General features: G+C 39.3%; 1 protein-coding gene across 4 annotated transcripts in view; it reads left to right on the forward strand.

The window, feature by feature from the left end:
- LOC135233787 (myopalladin) overlaps window positions 1-27,458 on the forward strand; it is a 269,112-nt gene that overhangs the window by 65,081 nt on the left and 176,573 nt on the right. For all 4 annotated transcript variants that reach the window (XM_064297674.1, XM_064297676.1, XM_064297678.1 and 1 more), the window contains exon 3: window positions 6,413-6,587. In XM_064297674.1, coding sequence (XP_064153744.1) covers window positions 6,413-6,587 — 175 coding nt within the window. The remainder of the gene's footprint in view (window positions 1-6,412; window positions 6,588-27,458) is intronic.

The raw sequence follows: 27,458 nt of genomic DNA on the forward strand, positions 1-27,458 counted from the left end.
AAACATTAAGAGAAACATTCTTGGCCACGTGCAAGGCCCATCCAAAATTGTGGGCATTAATATGGAGTTGGTGCACCCATTGCTGTTATAATAACAGCCTCCACTCTTCTGTAAAGGCTTTATATTAGAGCCCGACCGATGCCAGATTTTTGGGTCTGATGCTGATCCCGATTTTAGAGAGTCCTAGCCCACCGATTACCGATGTTTTGACCGATATTTTGTCAAAAAGTGCAACATTTTCAAATCAATTTGAAAAACTTATATTTTATTAAAGTTTCTATATTTAAGAACATTTAACTTATAAGCAAACAAATAAAAATAAACACACAAAGAACCTTTTAGATAAAAAAAGTAAAAGATGATATTAAATTAAATATATATATTAACACCATCTTTAAGTGTGTGAAATCAAAATAACTCCACACCTTGCTTTTACTCCTTTCTTTTCCAGCCATCTATAAAAAATAATTTTAAAAAATCAGTTTTCCAGTTTCAAGCATGTATTTTTATGAATATTATTATTATTGTTGTTTTTGTTATTAATTTGTTATTATTATTTCTTAGTATCTATTCTAGTACATTAATTATATTTTCTTATTTTATTCCTACTACATGATCTCAAAGAGTAAGAATATCTAGCGAGCTTCCCTGTCCATAAGAATTAGGCGGTGAAAATAACTACAAAGCGCGCTGACGCGTGACTAGATGACACACTCGCTCGCAATAACGCATTAGCTATTGACACAGCCTCATTATTTCTTATTATATATTCTCAGTAAGTTAAATTAATTATATTTTCTTATTTTATATCTATTACATGATCTCAAAGAGTAAGACATTATCTAGCGGAGCTAAATAGTGAATCAAGTGTAACGTTAGATGAAATTAAATTGACTGGATGAAATACGTGAAAAAAACTACAATGCGCTTTCGTGCAGGTTACCCGCGCTAACTGTTGGTTGATTCACTTCTCCAACAGCAATCCTTCTCTCATGTTATCACGACAAAGCTAGATAACATGGCTTAAAACACTTCTAACATGGATCATTTTATCTGCATTTTTACTGTCTGGTTAGCTTGCTACGATGACGCGTGACTAGATGACACACTCGCTTGCAATCACGCGTTGGCTATTTACACAGCATCATACAGTAGCTAATATCATTATCTCAGATAAAAAAACAAATGTGTGATACATTCAATCACCATTTTATTTTGGCTGGTTTTTATTTGAGAATACAGCGATGCCCTCTGGAAATGTAGATCCTACGCTGCTTATGTGCTCACTGCCACTTCATAAAGGCTTGCTAGCCAGCTAGCTTGCTAAAGTGAACCAAATATGTTAGCTAGCTCGCTCGCTTGATAATGAGGATTGATAAACATAGTGGTCGTATAAACGCATTTAATTAAAAACTTTCACTAAATATACATACCTTCATTGCGGCAATCGAATCTGTGCGGACAAGTCTTGCAGTGGAGAATACTGGATGAGGCACGAGTGACAAACGTCTTATTAGAGAAGTAAGCAGTTCACACTTGTATTAGAGCTCCCATTGCTTCAGAAAGATTCACACCTTTAAGACGGTGTGACTGCGCCTTACGGAAGTGAGCAGCAGGATTATATTCCTGCGGAGATAAAGTGGTCTATAATGGCTGCCTCAGAAGAAAGAAAAGGGAAAACGAAAAGCGATTTAAAATTTTGAACCACAGACGGACCGGCATGCAAACAAGAACGCGTTTTTAATTCTAAAGAAACAACGGAATAACGAGGAGACTGACAAAAGGACAGGGATTGTAGCTAACTTGTGGAAAAACAAACTTAGAAATGTGAACTAAACAACGGACTGTCCGTCCAACCGGGACGCCTGCTGGAGCTGGCCGGGCGATGTCAAAGAGCATCTATGTGAATTTTAGGCTTCGGTATGGTAAGCACTTGCTTGAATGCGTGTTGTTCTCAAGTGGGTGGATAATTCTTATGATAGTTTTTTTGTCATAGGGATGCTGTATGGAGTGTTACGGTGGGCCACATGGGATTTTTCCCCCTAAGCGATAAAATGAATATCTCCCAGACATAATGTTGCCTTGTTTATGTCTTTTGATTTGCATGTCTATAACACTCGTCCCCGCATCATCTACTAATGGTGTAGAGTATGGTAACAGTCACCACACAGGAAGCCCAGAAATACATCAGGGAGAATATCCCACAGTGACTGAATCTCATTTTAAAAATGAGATTGAAAATGTAAATGAAAATACATTTAAAAAAAAGACATAGTTGTGTTTTTTTATTTGGGCAGGTAATTTGGCCTGATATGGCATACTGGGGTCAAATCTAGCTTTTTCTCTCCTTAGTATACACGGAAAAATGAAAGGGAGCGATTATATGTGGTAGTAAGTGGATACATTTGTACATTTTGAATTTGCTTTTATTTTTGTGATATCCTTAATATTTAAAGTAATGATTCTCATATGAGCCTGCAGAACAGTTGGCAGCTACTTTTCTTTAAGTGAGGAAGACTTCAATTTTCACAAATATATCACATCTTTAAATGCATCCTAACTACTCTTAGTCATTCTTAACTGATTTGAAGGTATGATAGCCAAGAGGTACAAAAGCAAATTTGCGCAGATGTATATGCACAGCTATACTTACAATACACATTCTTGGTTGGATGTGTATGAACTGCTTCCTTTTCTGTCTGTCTGTAGGAATGTGTCTGAAGAAGATGAGGGCTTCTACTACTGTGAATCTAAAAATGAAAGGGAAACACTGAGATCACAAAAGGTCTTTTTTTGCCAGCGGGTATGAGTCTACAAGCCTTGTATACAGCTATGCATCTAGAGACTTTTTTCCTTGCCATAGACAGTTGGAGAAAAAATATGTGCTCCAACACAAACAGAATTGAATCTGTCTATAAGCTCTATTGTTTTATTTCAAATCCAATGACCTGCAGTACAAAGCCAAAACAAGTAAAAACGTATCACTGTCCCAATACTTCTCCATTTAACTATATGGTCATACAGTCAACATCCATATAAAGCTATTAAGCATATAAAGCTATAATGATCCAAATGTTAATGTATTAGAGCATTCAGCTGTTCAGGAGATGAAAATAGGACATGAAAGAGCCATGATTCTTTATTAGGCCTTGCTTGATGTTCCGTCCTTAGAGGACACCCACAAATAAAGTTTTTTGCCAACATAAAACCGTTGCTACAGCTACCCCTGTAATTAAACTATTCATATTACACAGCACTACTCATAGTTCATTGAATCAATGTAGCTGTGACGACACTCTTCTACTCAGTTGCATAATCACCTTATTAACCCCTTAGCGCACATGCCAAATCTGGCCAATCCTTGCCCATTTAGGGGGTACCCTATTTAAAGCTTGATAACTCCTGATAACTCCAGATGTGAACACCACAGAGACTTGAAAAATGGCTTAAATGAAGCAAGACATTTGTACCATTTACAATACTAACTGATTAGTTTATATTCATAATTTTGGAAGAAATAAAGTGCCACAAATGCAGTTGTCTAGGCAAAAAATCAGAAATTATACAAATGTGCCGCAAATGCAAAAAATTAATTTGCTCTTTTTTAGTTCGCAATGAAATACTGAGAGATTGCCTATATAGAGCAGGTTAAACTATACATGTGCTGGATTAAAAACTTCTTGACCATAAATTCATAAAATCCAAGGGTGGATAATGAGAACTACTAATGATCTATGAAGCAAAAATTAAGCAGTGTCCCCAGCATCAACCAAATCTATCGAAAATGTCTAAACTATGCATTGCTGTGAATCACAACATATTCACGTATTTTACTATAAATCTGTTTTGATTCAAGAAACTCACTGTTGCATCATTTTCAAGTGGGAATTACAAGCTTTCCATCAGTACAGTGGTCTAAAATAGATAGGGGTCCAGAAACATATACCAAATCTCTCCAAAAATGAATAAAATGCTTTTTGTCCATTATAAAGCATATAAATGAGCCCCTTATGAAGGTTTAAGATGAAACATTGATATCAGATAAAAAAAATAATGCAAAAATATTGTCACACAATGGGGAACAGTACCTAAATGTTAACTCTTGTATGTATTTCTATAATCTGTACTCTCGTATGTTTTCTTGTATGGGGATGGGACGATGTGAAAACAATTTTCAACCGTCCACCACGTTTTGGCAATGTTCCAACTCTAACGTCATCACTGTTGCATGCATCACAAAAACTATTGTTGTGCCTTTCCTCTTTGCTAGTGGCTAGCCTTATCCCACGTTGACTACAATAGTTATCTTTCTTACTAGCTGGATGCTCAGTCCCATGTATTAGTGAGGAATAAAACTACTCACAGTCTCTGGAGGCACTCGCAATGACTCGACAGGAGTCCAGTGATTGAGTTGCGTTGTTTACTGGTGAAACTTGGAATATAATGCTGCTTCCGCCTAGCTCCAGCAAGGGTAAGTAGTTATCTAGTAGTTGCCATACAGTGGGTATGAAAACAGCAATAGATCTGACAATCACTTCCGTGTACACACACTACACACTGCATACCGGTCGAATCCTATCGGTCAGACATAAAGCCCATTTAACAACAACGACAATGAAACGAGCTGAACTGCTAGAAGCTACACTGAATAAAGACATACATTTAGGGGTGGGCGATGTGACGATATTAGATCGTGAACGATTAAAATGCTAGCTAGAGGCTAGCAGTAGTGGTACAAACTTAATACTTTGCAGAATTGCACTTGATTAAAATCTGGTACTTTGGCCCAAATGGTCTCTGTTATTCTTTTTCTTTTAGGTTTTTTTTCCTTGAAGGGCAATATTTTCTTAGGGATAGGGATTTAAGTTTGATTGCACTGTTCATTAACTTGCAAAATAGTCTTAAAAACCAACATGAAAAAGTATCGTGATCATATCGTGGATCGTGATCATGCCTGGAAAAAATCGTGATGTGATATTTTTGCCAGATCGCCCACCCCTACTTACATTACACTATTAAACTACCAACGAACGCTTACATTACAGTGTGAAATATACTGGTATTATAAAATACCACTAACCTATTTAAAGACACTCAATAAATAAAAAAAAAAACAAAAAAACATTTTGAGTAGTAATACTTACATAGAAATGATAAAATCGTATATGCGTTCGGTAGATAGAAACAGAGACAATAAATCAATGATACAGTTATATCCGCTTCTGTTTTTCTCCAGAAAACAATGTCAGATAGGTCTATCAGCAAACATATGGCTTAGCTATGCCCAGAAGTCCTCAATAAAAATAGTACTGTCCAAGAAATTACAAAAAATCATTGACAACGTTTCGTCAGGTGCAGCATCTTTTACTGCTACCACTGAGTAAATAGGTAAGTGAATGCGATGATGAGAAAACATTCGGTTACGCTGGCCTATGAAACGCTTTTCCAAAAGCAAAATTAGACATGTTATACATCGTTAGAAAGCTTATTATTCTCACCTACTGAATAAATGAATTTTCAATCAAGCCAGACTGTACTAAAAAGGGCGACAACGCCGTAAACAGCACGTGTGGTATTATGCATAGATATTTTGGAATGTATCGAGTCTTCACAAATGCGTGTATATTTTACGGATTGTCCAAGACAGTATATGACCACTCAGTCTCAAAAGGGACATCTGTAAAATGATATGGTATCATTTTTGAAAACTTTGTCTCATTTATTTTGTTATTCAGTGAGCAGCGTTTTCACTACTCTATTGGCATATCTTAGGGCTATTGTCGGGTTTATCTTGTTGCTATGACGGAATACGATTTTTGAGTGGTGACAAAATATTTTTATGTATGCCCAGATAGACAATATTGTCCATTATGTCATGGGAGGGGGGTGTAGTTGCAGATGAGACTGCAGGGAGGGGGTGCGTGTTAAATGAACGACCAGAGAGACAATGGTGGCACTGCGAAACTCTGTATTCGTCATAGTTGTCATGTATCGTCTACTAATGAAACTAAAACAAAGCGTTTCTGTTTTTAACTCATACTTCGGTTGCAGTAGCACTGAATGTCTGAGTTCAGCAATCTCGGCACGCTGGCGTGCCGGCCACAAGGGGTTTTGCGCTAAGAGGTTAATACATACTATGCTATGGGAACAACATGACTATCTATCAGCTAAAAACAGAGTAATACTGATGTCTGCCCAGGTGCTGAGCAACAACACAACAAAGTACTCCGAACATAAAATAACCAGACAAAATACTTCAGTAAAGCTGCAAATTTAACACTACAGCTTCCTATAAAGAGATGATACTTTGATCTAGAAGAACACCGGAAGATCACTCCATGCTTGATTTTTAAATTTAGTTTGTAAATTTAGTAAAGATAATTTGATATTATTTACACTTCCTCTTTCACAGTGATGGAGTGGAACTTCATTCAGCAGCCCAGCAATGTAACTGTCAGGAGGAAGGATTCTGTTACTCTGACATGCAGCAGGCCCCCATCTCAGGTTTCCTGGTTCAAGAATAACCGTCTCATGAATCCAATGCCTCACATTAGCCTACAGAGCAATGGAGACCTTCTCTTCCACAGGTATGTGTGTATAAACAAACAGATATTCCTTTTGTGAGTGGACCTAATGTGACCTAGGCTACTTCAGTACAGAAGCAGGCTGTGTCTTCAGTCTAAGTATGTGCTGTCTAATAAGCATACTGCATACTGTTTTGTACATATTTATTATCTCCGCCAGGCGGAGCTTGGAGGGGATTGTGCGTTTGGTCACGTGTGTGTGTGGGTTTGTGTCTCTGTCCACAGCTAATCTCGCATACTACTGGGCCGATCAGCCTAATATTTCTTGTGCATGCTGACAGCAGGCCAAGGACCTCGAATATTTTGCAAATCGGTCAACGACAAGTATTTTTATTGAAATTAATTTCCATCATTGGCCATTGAAATACATTGAGTCCTAACTCCTCACTCCTCCTAACCGGGCCGGTAGGGGCCACAAGTGATCAACAACTGCTTCTAAAAGGACAGACGCCTGGCGGAGATCTGCACTCTACTGAGTGCACTCCTCTAGTTTTAGTATGTGATGGGCAGCATGCGGAAAATGTCCTTCATACTATTTGCCAACCATACAGTGGAAGTCTTGTGAGATGTCAAGCCATACTCGCATGCTGTTGAAGGAAACCTTCAGCGAAGCTGGACATCATATTTATGGGACCAAAATGGTTTGTTTACTTCCTGAAATGTATGCTCCCAAATATAATCAGCAAAACCCTGGAAATAAGTATATCATCCAGGGATTTTAAGTGCACTAGATTTAGTGACAATTTCACCTACTTACCAACTTCCTCGTCCTGTTTACTCAACAACTATATTCAATTGTATGCAAGTGCACTGATTCAAACATGGCTTTGGTCTGCAGTTTCACGTTAGTTTTTAAGATATAAAAGTCACCACGATATTGTGAAAGCTCACTAGCAAAGTCTGGTCCCTCTTCGGGTACTGTGTGTCAGTGGGTATGTGTATCTAAAAAAACTCTTTCCTCCTCTCTCCCATCCACTAAAAGAAACAGAGAGGTGCTACACTCTGAGTGTTCAGGAAAACATCAAGGAAAATCAGTGGCAGCTTTAAAAAAGCAGTATGTAAGTTTGTTTTAGAACACTTAATTTTTGGTTAAATTTCCTTAACATCCCGACAAATAAATTATCAACTTTGAGAAAAAAATCTGGTCTCTGACTGCCCCAGGTGCTGAAATCAGCCACTCCAAATTTCACCTGAATTTTAACAACTAAATCAATTCTCTTCAAGGAGGCTTTGCAGCCTGCCAGTCAATCCTGTTTTGTGTTCACAGCACAGCCACTGCAGGCAGGATGGGGCTACAAAGATAAGAGCAGAGCAGGGATACTGAAGAGAGTGCTAAAGCTACATCTCCAAACAATCCAAAACTCCACTACCTTGTCCTCTTACATTTAAAACCTTTAAAACTATATTTTCAACATTTAGACACACAGATAATGAAAGCCAAGGCATTTTCAAGTAAAATCTAATTAAACCCATTAGTTTGTAGCCACAAAACTGAGGTGATTGTTTGACTGGTGATTGTTTGACTGGTCACAAGCTAGCTAGCCTCCAAATGATGCAAAACTCTAATGTTGTCATCTTACATTTTAAAGCTTCATAACTATATTTTTACTCTGAATTTGGCATGAAGACATACTGACTATGTTATAGTATTGTTATAGTAAAGTAATATGACAGCGAACTATTACAAATCACTATTGATAATGCGCACCATGATTCTCTATGGTAAGGGAGTGTTTCGCTTGGACTAAAAGAGGCTGTTTTAGCAGGACAGAACACTTTTTTTTGCCTCAAACTAAGGCAGGAGATATGCAGCGATTAAAACATTTATTGGCTGTTATGTCAGATCCTTCATCGCATCATGAAGGACCTGGATCCAATAGCTCAGAGCATGGTAATAAATTGAACTCTGACCATATAATCCCCATATAGGAATAGATGGAAATGTTTACATTGATATTGCAGTGCAATTGATTTCCTGTACTATTGTGGAGGCTTAATACACACCATAATAACCCCCTAAAATGTAATGTAAAGCCTATCACGGATTTACCTTTACAATCATTTAATAGGTTTTGCAAGCAAGAAATGCAAAGTCTGCAGAGCTAATCAGCTCTACATGGCTATAAAGCAGGAAAGAGTTATTAAAATGAACTTGAAACAATTCTCAAAATCCAGATGCAATGCAGGGGAAGTTATAGATGCTACGTACATATTAATGTAATTTTGGTAACACTTTACTTGAAGTGGGTCTTATGTAGCACTCATAACACCTTTATAAGCACTACATAATGTGTCATAAGTATTGGCATAGGCATTCATAAAGATTATGACCACTTTATAACAGCAGCCATAAGGTGTAATGATGCACTGAACAGTGAATGTTATGACATTAGTGACATACAGCATCACATGTCAACTGTCAAATGGAAACTGCTATAACGCAAGTGTCATGAAGCCATATGTCTCTTGTCATAAGAAAATCACTATGACACTAGTGACATAAAGCAATATTCTTCACTATAAGAAAACCTGAGGTAAATGGCATGTTGTAAGAAACTGATTTTTGCAGTGTGGTTATAGAATCATCTTGAATAAGTGAAGTGAGATCATAGGAATCATAACCAGTGATAACTACCGATCATTGTTCACATTAAACCCAAAAGAGTGGTATTAGCATACTGTGTACAAATCATTCCTGCCCTCAGTCAGTTATCAAGACTTACACCCCTGCACAAACTCTCCACTTAGCAACCTGGTCATTTGGTTCCTCCCCTCTGTGGCCACAGATCCCACTACCTTTTCTCTTATTGGGCACCCAGTGGGGGCAGTAACAGGCAGTGACTAGGTTTTTGGTGCAATCATTAACTGAGAAAGAGCTCGGTGGAGCTGAACTTGGCTAGCAGCTGTCTGTAATGGTCAGTAATTGTCTGAATCCTGTTACTGTCAGAATGTCCACCAATGATGACTAAAAATACACATACAGAGTTCACCTTAGTTCCTAGAATTTGTCTTACGAACACCCACAATCTGAATACTCAATCCTGAGATTATGGTAGCTCTTTCATTACATTTAGTCACTGTATGGTAGTATAATTAATGATAATGTGAACAATTGTCACCATGTAAACACAACTTGGTAACAACTGGAACTATGTGCCATAAAGCCTATGTAACACTACCATAAGGATATTGTAACACCTGTCATAACCAGTCATGATAGTTATTACAGCTTTTGTCACGTCATAACGCTGCAATGCACTGTTGTGGTTGCTTAAGACAAGTGTTATATCATAATAATTAGGGCTTCTGCGGTGATGTTTAATATGCAATTTTAAAACCATGTCAAATTGTAATAACATATTCATGACCAGTTAATACAATTGCATTAACCATCATTAAGTGCGTTAAACAGTTATAATTGCTTCATGAACTCTTTTACCACTTCAAGTAAAGTGGCATCAATTATAAGTGTCATAACACTTTCATAAACTTCATACAACAGTTTTCATGATAATGAGAATGGACCACAGCCCCCGAGCACAAAGCCAGCCATCTGTATGTTAACCTCGCGTCTTTAATATATTCTATCATCTGTGGCACCGTACTGGGCGTGACGGTGCAGGCGGGGCGGCACAGAAATACACAGACCGGAGGTTTGGGGAAAAATAGCCCAACAGAGCCTTTTATTTAACCAAAATTATATACACCAACAAAACCGAACTCAACAACTAAAGTCTGAATTAAATTAAAGTAAAGTAACCGAAATTAGGGGTAGTGACGACCGGGAGACAGCTGAGGGGATCCTTCTTTAAAACAGGAAGAGGGATGTGATCCCGCGTCTCCACTGGACTCTGCGTCTCCACTGAAAGACAATGAAAAAGTTACACACAGGTATTAACAGCCCTTCTGCAGCCCAAAAACCCTCTTCTCAAGGAAGACAAAGGCCTCCTTTTAAGCTCCCAGCCCATTTCCCTGGAGTGGTGGCAGCTGTGTCGCCTCATTGATTGCAGGTGCGTTGAATGCACAGGAGGGAGTTGGGGAATTTCCAGGTTGCCGCTCTCCAGGGTCCTGTGGCTGGGCTTCATAGGGTGGCGCTGTCCTGGGTCCTGAACAGCTGGCCTGGTGGCAGGTTTGAGCTGATGCCTGTAAGGTTGGGAGGGGCACTGCGGGGGCCTGCCCCGATCCACGCCACACATCCTATTGGCAAAAATGTTGATAATAATTACAGCATTCACAAGTCTGTATAACGTAGTTAGTGCCTCTCCAAAACCTAGCATTCATTGGAGCTACTCAATCAGTCCCCCCGCCATGCCTACCAGACTGCATTTGTTAACAAACAGTCTAATCAAATCACCAACTCCACATTGCATTAATAACATAGGTCACAACTTAGCATAAACATAATAATATTGGCCTAGAGCTAACGTTATTCGTCCTATGAGAATAGCAATAACAAAAAAAAAATAATGATAATTTAATAATAATAATGAAAATAAGTAGATGACCCATTCAGTCACAAATTCAATATTAAACGTAGGCAAAATAACTAACCCTCCTCATTCAACTTTCCGGGCCTTTATTGCCAGGGTGGCCACTAGTTGCATGTCCATCACATCTCTTTACAGGTCAAGTTCACAAAAAAAAATCATTAGCTAATTTTGGGTCATTGTTTGTTAGTAAAAAAAAAATCTAATCAAATAGCTATTGTTGCGTCTCAACATCACCATATTAACATAAGGCCGCAACTTGGCATAAACATAAAGCTAGCATTAACGTTATAACGGTATAATTTGAACTTTCCAGGCATTTTATCGTCCTAATGACTAGCTCGATAGCCACCGACCGATAACTTAGTAATGTCCATCACTTCTTCTTACGGGCCAGGTTCTTCAGAATTAAATCGTTAGCTTGTATTGGGTCCTTCTTGTGTTGTAATCCTCAAAACTGCTGGGTAGCAGACTCCCTCGCAGTTTCGGAGTAGGCCCCTTGCCTCGTTAAAGGCCGCTTGTTGCTTGCTCACTGCCTGGGTGAAGTCGGGGAGGATGCGAATCCTATCGCCGTGGGCTGTTGTTGCATTTCTATGGCTTTCTTCAGGATTTGCTCTTTTTCAGAAAAGTAGTGGCATCTCATTACAAAGACTCGTGGTGGTTTGTTGTCATCGGTCGGTTTGCTGCGAAGGGTGCAGTGTGCACGGTCCAAAAGCGAGGGCTTCTCGAGGTTCAGTGCATCTTTTAGGAGGCTGGCCACAAACTCAGTTATACGTTTGCCATGTTCACGTCTTTCTTTCACTCCCGTAATACGAATGTTACAGCGACGTGACCTTGCCTCCAGGTCCTCACTTCATTCTCTCAGTGTGGCCAGCTCTTTTTTCATGCCGATAATTTGTTTTTCAAGGGTGGTAATGGAGTCTGAGTGGCCTTCCATTGCTGCCTCCAGCTCAGTCACTGCTTCCACTCTAGTATTAGCATGTTCCACGGCACTTCGTAATTCAGCCCGGAGTTGGTCAACCTGGCTACGGAGCTCTGGAGATTGGGCTACGGCCTTTTCTTCTATTTTTGCTAGCAGGTCTTCTTTGAGTGTATTAATGGCTTCAAGCACCACATGTTGGTCGCTAGCTGTGGTCGTATCTTTCTTTGTTGCGAGTGGAGTTCAGAGCTAGCACTAGTCTCTGCCTCTTTGCGGCCACTCTGGGCCTTGTTTATTTTGTTTCGGTATCGATTCAAAACTTTGTTTCAGACTGTCAAAACCTTGATTGTTAGGCACTTGGTTATCTATAGAAACATATATTATCTAATGTACAAAATAAGAGCAATATGATCGAATTTTAGTATTTCTCGTGAGGAGCTCAACAACACTCCGTCTTTATATGGCGCCGCTCAAACCAGAAGTCACAACTTTTGTTATTATTTTAAGGTAGTTGATCCTCGTTTTCTGTGAATGTTTGTTCTAGCTTAATAAAATTTCATTTTAATCTGGTTGTGAGTTGTACTTTCAGTTGGAGGAATGCATTTTATGTAGGATGAATATTAAGGAATGTCATAAAAATATAAAATGTTTCACATTGTTGCATTACTTTAAAGTTTTAGGTAATTAAAATTGTGTTTTTTAGAATGACAAGATTTAAAAGTTTAATAATAAATTTATGGAAACAGAATCACCAAACTATCGGTATCGGCATTGGCTAGTGTTCTTTCCAAATAATCAGTATCGGCCAGAAATATTCCTAACTGTGTATCCACACACAAAATTTACTGCACAATGCTGTGATAAAGCTGTGGTTCTAGCTATTGCGTGCGGCTGTCAGTAACTCTAAAACAAATTTTTAAATGAGACATCTACTGGATAAATGAGCTATCAATAAATCCAGAATGAACTGAAAAGAGTTACGCTTGTCTATATTGGGAGTGGGGTTTTGAGCATGACAGTTATATCTACCCCTGCTTTTTATTGCCTGTTTATTTCCCCAACAGACTGTTCAAGACAATAAATGACCACTAAATCTTGAAAGGGACACCTTTATGTGTAAAACAAATGGTAAGATTGTGTATTTATTCCATATTTAGTCACAGGTATCGATAGTAGAATGATGTGATATAATTCCACAAAAATTCACTTATTCCACAAAAATTAACTTATTTCACTATTCAGTAAGCAGTGTTTTTTGCCACTGTATTGACATACCTTTGGGATATTGTTGGGTTAGCTATGTTGCCATGACGGAATACAATTTTTTGATGGTGAAATAATACTTTTGTGAACTCCCTATTAGCCATGGTGTCTTGCTTGGGGTATAGTTCCAAATGAGACCTCAGGGAGGGGGTGCTTGTTAAATGAACGACCTACAGGACAATGGTGGTAATTAGAAACTCCATAGTTGGCATAGTTGTGAGGTAACATTTACTAATAAAGCTGGGACACAATTTGTTGTTTCCACTCATAGTTTTGATGTAGTAGCACTCAATATCTGAGTTGACCAATCTCAGGAATACCGGTGTCCTGGCCACTAGGGGGCTTGCTCCTAAGAGTGCGAAAAACCACCTCCCATCAGCAAGAAGGTGGCTGAATTAGCTAACCGGATAGTTTGATAGCCAAGTGTTTAATGCAGGAAAAATTCAGAAAATTCTCCCTCCCTGTCTCCCAAATGGGGACATCACGTTTTTTGGTCACCTAGCATCAAATTCCTGCTAGAATACACTGTATATACCATACTAACTTTTCATGGGCAGATAACTTTAAAATGGTGTATGATTTAATTCAATGCAAATATTGCATGTATTTCCTGCAAAGCCTATCACATTGCACCGTTCCTTTGGGATGTGGTAGATGTGGTGTACTCAATAACGAGACAGCTGCACACGTTTAGAACACGTTTTACTGAGAACCATAGCGCAATGTACAATCACATAAGACATGTATTTCCAGTACATTTTTTAGCATGCGCGGTACAACCAACTCAAAGTATGGCAAATCTATTGGGCCAATCATTACTAAACAAGCATTGTGTTAATACTACACCACATTACCTCCCTTTTTAGTTCAAAGGTAATTCAAAACATTGCTCCACCTAAAAGTACTTTCCATCATTACAGTGCATTAACACTCATCATTATTACTATTAATGTCAACAATAATTATACCTGCTCAATTAACTTTACTGAATGCTGTTAACTCTTTAATAAACTAAAATCAGCAATCAGAGTTTCTCAGAGTTTCTCAGCACCATGTTCAGTCTTGGTAACGCTGTGGCAGCTTTGGGGTACACTTTGAGCGTCTCAAGGTCACCGCAACTGGGTCAGGCAGTTCAGGTACCATGGGTTCCGTTCCTGAACAATCCTCTACCTGCTCGGCCAACTGAGTTGTTTCTTCCGCAGGCACTTGATCTGAAGTATCCGGAGAGTAGCGAGGTCTCAGCTGGTCTCCATGGCATCTGTACACTTGGTCAGTCGTTTCACCTTGCACCTTGTATGACACTGGTCCAATCTGCTGTTTTACTGCTATTGGAATCCATCTGGATTTTCTCCTGCAGTATTACGCAGATAGACCTGTTCATCAATATCAAACTGCCTCTCTGCAGCTTAATTGTCGTGTTCTTCCTTCTGCCGATACTGCTTCCTCCTCACCGTTTCTTTGATGCTTGGTTTCAGGAAGTCTAATCTGGTTCGCACATGCCTCTTTAAGAACAAATCAGCTGGTGACTCTCCAGTCGTGCTGTTGGGAGTTGTGCAATACCGCAGTAGGAAGTGAGTGACCTTGTCCTCAATGCTCAGTTCATCCCTTACCAGCTTTTTCATGCTCGTTTTGGACGTTGAAACATACCTCTCAGCTAAGCCATTTGTAGCTGGGTGTCATGGAGCACCAGTTATGTGTAGGATTCCATTTCTTCTCACAAACTGTTGGAACCCATCAGATGTGAAGGGTGTCGCATTTTCTATGACAATTTGCTTGGGAACTCCATATGACACAAACAATCTTTTTAGTCTTGTGAGGGTTGCTGTAGAAGTTATTTGTGCCATTTTGTAAACTTCCAGCCATTTTGAGTGCGCATCAACCACGATCATGAACATGCTATTCTAGAATGGCCCTGCAAAGTCAATGTGGAGTCTCTTCCAAACATCACCAGGGAACTCCCAGGGGTGTAGTGGGACTTGGCATGGCATGCGTTGTTCCAGTTGGCACGTCTCACACTCCTTGCAGACTGTTACCACGTCCATGTTGATTTTAGGCCACCAGACATATTGTCGTGCAATTGCTTTCATCTTTACAATGCCAGGATGTCCGGCATGGATCTCTTTTAGCACTACTGTTCTCTGTTTTGCAGGTGCAATCACTCGCTGTAGAACTCTGTCCAGGTTCCTCAGATGTTCAGATTTGTCCCTGCCCATGTTACTGTGTCATAATTCAGACTTTCTCTTCATTGATAATGCTATTAAGATTGAAGATTGAAGATTGTATGACTGTAGGGCAAATTTTATATACACAAACCCAGTAGCTTACAGCAGATCCAATTTCTGATTGTTTTGTGCTGACATGAAATTCCATGTTAACTCCCATACTAAATTAACAAATAATAAAAATGCTGTTAATGCTTCCTTTATTTTAAGTCAGATAATGAAAACAATTTAAGAAATAAATCAATAAAAAAGTTGAAGATCACGTTACCACACTTCATGACGTCAGTCAGTGGAGCAGGGAGGGAAAACTGACTAATATGATTTCATTGAATTTGAGGAATTCAGTTTTATTTGTATAGTGCGTTTTACTGAGAACTGTCACAAAGATGCTTTATAGAGTAGCAAAAGCAAGAGACCGAGCAAACAGAGCAAACGCCAGACCTGAACGCCCAAATAGTAAGTACATGAGGTAAAAACTCCCAGTGGGGAGAAAACCCACAAACGGTGGCAAGAAAAAATTCCCCAATGGGAAGAAATCTCGAGAGGAACCCAGCTATAGAGGCAGTGCCCATCCTCCACTGGTCAGCCTGGTGTAAAGTAGCAGTAGAATGGAATGTGGCAGAAGTGCTATAAGGGATCTTTCAAATAGAATGGGTTAAGCAGGTCACAGCTGAGGTGAAAGCAAACAGGAATAATAGAAATAGACCAAATGGTATAGTTTTGTACAGTACAGTTTAGTGCAGCTGGGTGACGGATCTCAAGCTCCAAGCTGTGTCAAGGTATGGTCAGGGGAGGAACAGGGCTGAACAGTCCATGACCATGGAGTGATCCCGTAGCCAAGGAAACAGGCTGGAGCAGTCTTTGAACTCACGGTGAGGTAAGGAAAGAGAAACAGAGAAGACAAGGTTAAGGCCAGCATGACACTTTAGGCTAAGCTAACTAGAGTGTCCGCTTCATAAAAGTGAGCTTGACACTTAACGCTACGCTCCCTACCCAGGCTAGACACCCATGTGAACAAAGCAATCTTGGAGGAGAGTAAGGAATAAGTAACTTACTAAAATAGTCAGGGGCTAAACTTTTTCAAGCTTTATTTGTTAACAACAAGATCTTATAGTAAATCCTAGATTTGACAGGAAGCCAGTGAAGAGATTTAAGCGCTGGACTGATATGTTCCCATTTCTTAGTTTTGGTAAGGACCCTAGCAGCGACATTCTGTGCAAGTTGGAGACGTTTCAAGGCCGAGTTGCTGCAACCTGACAATAAAACATTACAGTAATTAAGCCGAGAGGATACAAATCCATTTTTTCAGGATCCTGGAGGGGCAACATCTTCCTTAATTTAGATATGTTATTTAGGTGGAAGAAGGCCACTCATTACTTTACATTACAGGCATTTAGCAGAAGTTCTTATCCAGAGCAACTTGCATAACTTTTACATTATATTATTCGTATGATATAATTAATGTGGGCCTGAAAGCAGAGATCTGAACCAAAAGTTGCGCTAAGGTTTTTAAAGTCGTACTGAAATTTGAAATACTGTATCATTATTTATATTCTATACCATTGCAAAATTGTTTTAAAATGGTTTTAAAATGTTTTTTTAAATAATATAAATGTATACTTTTGGACATATCACAAAAATGTTACTATCATGTTACTATGGAGGTCCGATACTGCGTGGGCAGCGTCGAGGGCGTACTCCTTGCGTTTTGAGTGACAGCTAGTGGACGGACCGGCTGAGACTACAGCTAAAGTGACCGCTGGTTTTTCACATGGCGCGCAGAAAAATACTTAAAAAATAAATTTTAAAATGACAGAAAAGTAGACAGGTGAAGTCAACATTCCCTCCCAGTAGGCTAGTACAATGAACTCAGGCGAACTCAAATTACGATGGTGGGAAAAAAAAAAAAAACGTGCGGAAGGTGTGAAAATGTTGACTGTGACAGCCATGAAGATAAAATAATAGGGTGACAGGCTACATTTCAGTAGATAGGTTAAGCTAAATGAGTTGTCATATTGCACAAAGTCAACAAATCTCCGTAGCTAGCTAGATAAATAATATTCGGCTTTCCTGAATTGTTGCTTTATTTCGTGTGATAATTATGTTGATGCTAAGATTGCTTTTCAGCTATGCCAGCTAACATTAGTGAATGTAGCTGTTAGCTATCCTCCTTGTAAGCCAGGCGAAGGTAATTCATACACTCAGTAATTATACATCCAAAATATAATAATGTAAGAATCTTACTTTGTGTTTATCCTCCATACTGTGCTTGATCGAATTGTGGGGACTGCTCCAGGGTTCAGTCGCAGTTCTTTGCAAAATCCACTCTGTTTTTACGCCCAATTCAAAAAGTCATCTGGTTTAAAATGCAAACTGCAGACACTAATGAACCTGATAAAAATTCTACCCACTTGTTTTTTACATTTATGTCCTTCGGGATTGCGTGTAGTGAGTCACTATTTCTGCATCTACACAACAGTGGCGCTTGCAAGGTGCCATGTTTGCCAGATTTGACAGTGTCTAATGCAGCCTAGCCCTCAATGTCAATCATAAGCAAATGCATGCTGTGATATGCTGCATGCAAATGAGACCGCTTCCTGATGTCATGAAGCGGCAATTTTTATGTGGGTTCCCCACATAAATACCCGCAACAGCCACAGACTCTCAGCCCTTAAAACATTCATTCCAGTACATTCTGACCCCATTTCAACAGACAGAATTCATTAACCGCCAGTAGAGACTATATATATAATGACCAGCCGAGACACGAGCTGCAATAGAACCAGGCTTTCACTGAGGCTTCCGTGACACACACATACACACCTCGAGCACAGGGGGAAAATGTGTAGACTCTCGTGGTATCACATGAACTAAGGTGTTAACATAAACATGACCATGTACCGCTGGTCGGTACTGGTGAACAACTTCACATTGTCCACACAGTAAAGCCCCAGACTAAGGGGATTTTGCATTTTCTCCTTCTTCTGTTCTTCTTCTTTTTTCTGCCTCCTAGCCCACAAAGAATATGTCTCCCCATTGGTCATTTTACATACACCAGCCAATCCTTCATCAACAACAGCCAATCAAAATGTCACATGCACATGCAAAATGGACATATCTTTTTACCCAAGAAAATTGCCAGTCGCTACAGCTAGTCACTTTGTGGCTCAGTGGTAATGTGACGGTCTACAAATCGTTGAGTCACAGGTTCAAGCCCCACCTGAATCAAATTTCTTACTTGCTCACTAATAATTGTCTTTTATTCCTCAACTCTTGCTATTGCACCACATCTACCCGTCGTTCACCGAACGTATACACGGCATTATGACATACCATCTACACGTTCAGTTAACCTCCTACAATATCGCCAGGCCATATGGATACAAACGGGGAGCTCTGCTGTGCTGACCTATCTTCTTCTTTAAAACCACGGACACATTTCACCAAAAAATTTCACACTTTTAAATAGCTTCATGGTGGCGCACTGCCAAAGTAAATGACTGTGAAACGTATGATCGAATCCCGCCTCGTCCTCACTGGCAAATCTTTTCGTATCTTAAACTAGCATTTTATTAAAATTAAATTGCTAACTAATAATTGTCTATTGCTTTTGCACTTATCAGAATATCAAAACTCACTCACAACCAGCCATTTGCATTTCATGATGATAAATGTATTGATTTCCTTAAAGTTACACCAACTCACCACTGTGGCGTTTCTAGTAACTACATTTCTTCACTTGGCTACTGTAAAAAACATTCTTTTCAGCAAACGCCACGTTTCTACATTCATGTTACCTCGCCCTGTTCTCTATGTACCATACAAACAATTACTACATATGAACTGTCTGCAACACCCCATTAAAACATTACATTTTAAAACATGACTCATTCATAATAATAACTACTAGTGCTGAACGTCAGAAAAGTACATTTATACTACAGTTTCGCTGCACAATTTTCCTCATACCGTCTGTTTTATATACTGTTCAATAAGGAAACTCACTCGTGGTTACTTTATTTTCTTTGCACTGTAGTGTGTGATCATGTCAGACTACACCTACATGCCCATTCTGCTAACAACATATTGTTTCAACTACTCAATTTCATAATTTGTCCTAATTTTTCTCGTACTACTGTTATTTTCTAATATGCAAAGATTGCTGGGACATGTGTGTGCTGATATTCTCCACTGTCTAGCAGAGCAAAACAGTGAAGATGACTCCTATCGACAGTTAAGCGTATGAAAACGCCTTATAAACCTTAGAAACACTGAAAGTGCATCTCAACGAAATAACAGAAAATGGAGCAGGCCAGAAGGGTACACAAGTTGCAACCTACGGAGCTCAAATTCTACAAGTTTGCTGATAATTTTGTCAATGAAGGCTCGTTGGATGGCCGTCAGATGAGTGAGTACATACACTGGGGACATTTATGTTCATTTTATAATGGTGCAAGCTTCTTTTATACTTACGCCACTGCACCCTTTGCCACAGCCATTGTTTTACATATATCGCAAAGTGAAAGTGCTGAACAGTGCACGTTCTTCAGTACAAATTCACACAAGGATAGTCATAATCCACAACCATTTCTTAAATTTTACACCCAGGTCCACTCCGCTGTTAATCATCACAAATCATGTCCTCAACTTGCCCCCCCCCCCCCCAAAATCTCACTCTGCTTCCCAATCAAACCAGTCTACATCCGGCACTGCCTACACTGTATGCGTGTTTGCATGTATGAATGTGTACGCATACTTATCTACATTTATAAGCATTACTGTTCTCACTTTCTTATAACAAACACTTAGCAAAAAGAAATGATATCTCATAAAAAACACGTTTTCAACGTACAAAAATGGCAAGTTACTCACACATACAAAGTACTGTCTATTAATGTCAAGTGCAGTATCAGATTCCTGAATTTGCTAGCCCGCAGTGCTAGAAAGCAATTAATCATCTCACTGTAACCTGAGTCAAAAACGGTCATGTTGGTGTGGTTATCTTGTAAAATTCATGACGAAGATCATAGAACAAAATATATCTAATTATCCTGTCAAGATAGATAATTATCCAACCTGATCTAATTTGTCTAATATTTTACTAAACATATTGAAACCCACCCCCCTTGGGAAAGGTGGTAATAATATGAAAGTGTGTCTTCCAAGCAACCAATGACAGCTCGGACCTCCCACTCACTTGGCCAGGTATTTTAGTTAGGTGACTGAAAGGGCTTGTGAATAGATGTATAAGCTATAATACCATTCCATTCCTGTGTTGTCTGACACCTCAAAGTGATCCCTTCTAGCCTTGTGGATGTATGTACAATAATCACACTGCATGCACATCTTACCTGTCACCTCTTTATGCTGTTATCACCAAACTTAATTTTCATAATTATTTCATATTAAAACTTATATTTTTATATACTTGCTTGATTGTGGTTCCTCTCTCATGTGTCATGGAAATTACACTAAACTAGCCAAAGCATAGTTATATAAAACAGGTTTTCATTGGTTCACTTTTCCGGATACAGATATAGATTTAGACAATTCCAGTTATTGTACTGCGTGCCTAAATCTCACAAACAGAAAAGCTTTGATGGGTGTTGTGGAAATGACGCTAAACTATATTCCTTATATATATTATTGAGATCTCAAGGGAAGAAATCCAGCTGCTCTCAGATAGGACAGTGGAATTTGTTCAAAAAATTGTTTGTCCATATCATATTTCTTTACATTTCCAGCCAAAGTATAGTTACAGTTGAGGCCAAAAGTTTGCATACACATAGGCTAAAGATATTTAAACTCAGTTTTTCACAACTCCACACATTTCATTTTACCATAAATTTTTTAGCAAGTCAATTAGGGATTCTACTTTGTTCACATCAAAGGTAATTTTAAAACAGTCGATTAGAGACTGATTTATTTCAGCTTTAATTCACTATATCAGAATTTCAGTGGGTCAAAAGTTTACATACACCAAGTTGACTGTCACTTTAACCAGTCTGGAAGATTCCATAAATTGATGTAATGACTTTTTAGAAGCTTCTGATTGGTCAATTGTCATAATTAGGAGTTTATTAAGAGTTCATTGGCACCTGTGGCTGTGTTTAAGGGCCTACCTTTAGAACCACTGCCTTTTTGCCCTTGATACCATGGGAAAATCCAAGCAACTCAGCCAAGACCTCAGGAATAAAATTGTGGACCTCCACAAGTCTGGTTCCTCCTTAGGAGCTATTTCCAAACAACTGAAGGTACCATGAGCATCTTTACAAACAATTGTATGCAAATATAAAAATCTTGGGACCACACAGATACTGCGTCGTTCAGGTAGGAGGCACAAATTAACTCCCAGGGCTGAACGAATCTTGGTCCGAAAGGTTCATCTGAACCCCAAGACAAGAACAACTGGTGAAGGAGTTGGAGGCATCAGGTACAAAAGTATCTACATCCACCATTAAGAGAATCCTACATCGCCATGGTCTCGTGCAAGGTTGTCGTGCAAGGAAGAAGCCCGTACTCTAAGACCAGCATAAAAAAGCCAGAATGAAGTTTTCAGGTGATCACCAGGATGAAGACCAAGCCTTTTGGAAGAGTGTTCTCTGGTCAGATGAAACAAAAATTTAACTGTTTGGCCATAATGATCAGCGCTATGTATGGAGGAAAAAGGGTGAGGCTTTTAATCCGAAGAACACCATCCTAGATGTGAAGCATGGGGGTGACAGAATCATGTTGTGGTGGTTTTTTGCTGGAAGGGAACTTGCACTTCAGAAAATAGATGGCATCATGAGGAAGGAGGTTTATCTATAAATACTGAAGCAACACCTCAAGATATCAGCTAGAAAGTTAACTTGGTCGCAACTGGGTCTTCCAGCGGGACAATGATCCTAAGCATATTTCCAAAGTTGTAATAAAATGGTTTAAAGTCAACAAAGTGAACGTATTGGAGTGGCCATCACAAAGCCCTGACCTGAATCCCACATAAAATTTGTGGACTGAACTGAAAAAGCGTGTCCGAGCAAGGAGGCCCACAACCCTGACTGAGTTACACCAGTTCTGTCAGGAGAAATGGGCAAAAATTCCGGCAAAATATTGTGAGAAGCTTGTCCCCAAGCGTTCGATTCAAGTTAAGCAATTAAAAGGCAATGCCACCAAAAACTAACAAAGTGATATGTACATAAAAGCTGAAATAAAGTAGATACCCTATCTGACTTGACACAGGAGATGTATGGTAACATGAAATGAATGAAGTTGTGAAAAATTGAGTTTGAATGTCTTTAGCCTTGGTGTATGTATACTTTTGGCCTCAACTGTAGGAATTCAGCAAATTCAGAGATAAATACGGGGCTGTTTTTTGGGGGAAAATAACCAGTGATATGTAATACAGGAATATCAAACTTGGGTATCATCGCAAGATTTGGCAAGATATTCAAAAATATAGAAATCACAAAATGACACTTGTTTGTAATCATATGTGTCTAAATAAATACTTTTAATACCACCACCTTTCTTGTGTCGCCTTGATGCATGTGAAAATGAACAGAAAGGAGGACTTGTTTCTTTGAGACAGGCTGTAGCGTCTGGGCCCAGCCAAGTTTCGGTTAGGAGCGTAACATCAATCTTATGCTCATCAATAATATCACTAACTATAATAATATCACTAACTGTAAATGTTTTTTGATGTCAGTAATCTTATGTTTAAAAGTGAAAGTTTGAGGGGGACAGAGGAAGTAACAGTTGGTAGATAACTTTTCAGCAGTGGGACTATTATTAAATTGCTCAGGTTGACTCCATGGGAATTTTTTCTCTGATCAGTTTGTCTTAAACCAGAACTGACCGACTGTATGGACTGAATTACATGATCATCAACAAATCTGGGAATACACACAGTTTCAGTTGGGGGGTAGCTAGTTACTGCTTCACTAAGGCTTATGGTAGACATGGGCCATAATTAGATGTGTTTTAGTGCATTTTTTAGGTTTCCTGTTAAAAGGGCAGTACCCCTACGGAAAAACCTTTGTCTCTCCCAAAACAAATTCAAATTATCAATGAAACCAACATTGTGAGTAGCATACCAAGTTGTAAGACATGAGTTTGAGAAGAGCCTGCTAAAAGCTTTGCATTCTTACCTGAAAACAGAGAAGGAGGCCTGATATAGTGTCAGCAAAGTGAGGATTAACTAAAATATGTTACATTTCTGAACCCAGCAGTTTTAACCACTGGTTTGATGTCTGGCACTCTAAATACCGAACACAAGTGCAGGAAGTTAAAACTCCTCATTTATCCAACATTCTAAATAAATTTATTTTATTTTATTTGGTAATTTTTCTCAAAGATATCAATTAAATCGCCAAATTCATTTATAGGCAGAGCAAAATGTTGGATCAACATTTACCAAAATGTACAACTCAAAAACAGATTAGAATGTATTAATTTACAACAAATATTCACATCTAATCTAAAGACAAGGTTCAACTACCTTAATAAAAATGCAGACATGGACATGTTTCAGTCAGCAGGAGAAGAATGAAAGAAAATAACCAAACCACACTGTGTTTGTCCCAAAGTAATCCAAGGATGGGGCACGGCTGAAATTCAAAAACCAAAAGGCATCAGGATATTCAAAAAGACCAGAGATGAAATGTAGAGAATCAGACCTAGATGTAGGACTCAGGTGCCCACTTCCAACTAACAGCTAAACTAACCAACCAACTAACTGACTTCTTCCCAAGTCGCCTCAACAAAAAAAGAAGTTTCACACTTTATCTGTGTAAAAATAGGGTGGGAACACACCCCCTCTGGCAGGGCTTCTGTTTATGGACTCCAGCGGCAAGAACTAACCATGCCCACGAGTAGATGTCAGGCCTATATGTTTGAAAGATCCCACACAAGATGTGGACTGATAAATAAATATTAAATAAAAACAAATAAATTAATAAATAAAAACTTTAAAAATGGTGAAAATCAACGATAAAACAACAAAGCAATTGGGTGGGGGTAGGGCCGCATTTACCCATCTTGAGGCCCTGGGCTACGCAACTCAGAGGCCCCCCTGCCGCGGCGACGCACACGCGCACGCGAAGATACGCAACACATAACAACCCCATAATAAGCCAGTGCAAAGAGGCCATGGGAAAATACACACCAACGCCATACAAAAGAACGCCAATTATAGTCATACTGCAGACACACAACGGCAGGATAATCAAAATTCGAGCAGTTTTATCACACAACAAACAGTCCACAAAAGAAAAACAACATTCTAATTCTATTTGTATGAGAAATACATATGGGCATCGCTGAATAGAATATCGTAGTCATTTTTGTTTATAAACTACACGATAATATTCAATAAACTTAAACTTAAACTAGCATATTAAAAAAAATCTGACTCACCAGTGATGTCATTAAAAGGCCCTTTTCCTGCTTTTCTTTGATGCAAAATCCTTAATTAAATCCTTAAAATCCAGCTGGCGCAGCAGATCATGCTCAATGGACAGAATGGTCAACCCGTTCAGTCTATTTCCCTCAATGAATGCCCTCAGTCTGTTCTTAATAATGCCCAACTTGGAAAATGATCTTTCTCCGGTGGCATTTGAAATAGGGAGAGTGAGATAAATTTGGAGTGCAATGTCCACATTTGGGAAATTGAAGAGTGACTGAACAGATCTGAAAAATGTGGTTGTTTCAGAGCAGCAATCTACACTGTTCACTCCGACTAAATTGAGTGAGTGGGCTGTACAAGGTATCCACTCAGCCAAAGGATTTACTTCTAGAATACGGGCCCTCAGTCCTTTGTACACACCTGACATGTTGGATGCATTATCAAAAAAAAAGCAATATACATTACCAGTTGTTGGAGAATAAACTAACCATTCACGGGTAACACTCCCCATTACGCAGATTACGCGAAAACAAGGTCTTACTCAATTGTCTCTTCTGATTTTTATACGATCGTTCTGATGCTGTGAATGCTATGTCTTTATTTTGACATGACAAGGATGCTTTTATTCCTTTGCTCACCCAATAGCTACGCAAGTTTTCGGTAACGGGTCCCCAACAAGCTACATCAGTGGATGTGGCTCCACATGTTGCATCTTTCCTCCCTACCGTGGTGCCTGCATCTGCTAGCGGAGTAGTTTCGTCAGCAGCACTGACAGTGCTGATGTTATCAGTGTCTCTGGAGCTGGGTTCCAGAGAAGGCGTACTCGATGCTAACAGGGTTGATGTCGTGGCTGTGCCATCTCTGCCTGGTGACGGCGGTATAGTTTCCGGAGAAGGCGGCCGGGTTGACTGAGTTGGTGTGGCGGGACTTGGGTTAGCATCTGCATCATCGTCAGCGTCAGGGCATGTGTCAGGGAAGGGATCGTTGTTGATGTCGGAGCCTGCATCGGTTGCTGTTAAGTAATCATTCGTCAATGTTTTGAAGAAAGAAGTAAGCTTCAGTATTTTACTGAGAACTTCTTCGTCTCTTGCTTTTTGTTGTCGTTTTCTTGCTCTTTTTTGCCCCCCACTCTCGAATTTTCTGCTTGACGACATGTTTGTTTTAGACGGAATTTTGATGATGACACAAGAATTCTCGCGACAACATATTTTGTACGTTTACATTGGTTAGATTAACGGCAGTATATCGCGAGACGTGCAGCAATCCTACGGATACGTATATATGTCAAAACTAATTAAAAATTCGTAAAAAAATAAAAAAAAACATTCCCCTCACCTAGTGGCGGAGGCCCGGGACTGCAGCCTATGTAGCCCATTGGGTAAACGCAGCCTTGGGTGGGGGTGATTTTCCACAAGGCAGCAGGCCCTGAAGGCGTATACCCAATGATACTCAAAGAGTTAGGTGATATCATTTTTAAACCACTGGCAGGTATTTTTAGACAGTCCTTAGAAACTGGAGACCTGAGGACTGGAAGCAGGTAATATAATACCAATATATAAGAAAGGGGACAATATTGATCAAGGAAACTATAGGCCAGGTTAACTTGCATCACATGTAAAATACTGGAATCCATCATTAGAGGCAAGTGAAAGTATTTCTTGAAAATAGCAACATCCTAAGGGACAGCCAGCATGGTTTTTGCAAGGAAAGGTCTTGCCTGACAAACCTTTTGGTGTTCTTTGATGAAGCTGAAGGGTGCAATTTTGAGTGTTCCTGGACTTTCTTCACTACTGAAGATTGGTGAAGCCATAAATGCCACAAGTTATAATTGGAAAATAGCAACTGGAAGACCAGGCTATGGCGTCAATCCTACCAGGCGAAGGGGTCAAACGTACAACCTGGAATTCTCGGCTATGGACAATACCAGGTGAAGGGGTCAATAGGCCAGGAAAGGATTGGACAACCAATGGAAATTAACCTCTCCACAATGCATTGACAGTGCCACAGCACAGGAAATGTGCATGAATGTAGAACAGAATGTGAAAGAGGGGAAAGAGTTAAAGAAATGTACATGAATGTGGAACTGAATGTGAAATAGGCAGTGATTAGGTACATATGTATGGGAATAAATGTGGGAATGTACTCGGAAGTATGGATTATCAAAGATGGGGTTTACCTACATGAGTGTCTGAATAATACATAAAAAAATCTTGGAATTCTTGGAAGAATAGATACAATCACAAGATTGTGCGTAGTCTCACAAAGTGTCTTATTTCTATCTCAAGATCAACATAACATAACATAACATAAATCAAGATGGAGTACACACTGCAGTTTCTCTATTCTTGGAGGAGAAGGGATTTTGGTGCCTATTTCTGTCCAGACCTTATATGTGCTAACAAAGGGAACTGTGGGTATGGAAGGCTTGCTCAGGATTGTATTTAAGGGAAGCTCAAAGAAACATTCAGGGAGAATCTGCTTAACAGTTTTCCTGGTACCAGAGTCATTGCCATACGGGATGATTTGGGTAAGTACCGTGTTTGTGAAGATGTTCATGTTTATTTGCCTTAGTCAGCATGCGATCCTGTGTTCAGCTAT

Source organism: Anguilla rostrata, chromosome 10, assembly GCF_018555375.3.
Source record: "Anguilla rostrata isolate EN2019 chromosome 10, ASM1855537v3, whole genome shotgun sequence".
Taxonomy (NCBI): domain Eukaryota; kingdom Metazoa; phylum Chordata; class Actinopteri; order Anguilliformes; family Anguillidae; genus Anguilla; species Anguilla rostrata.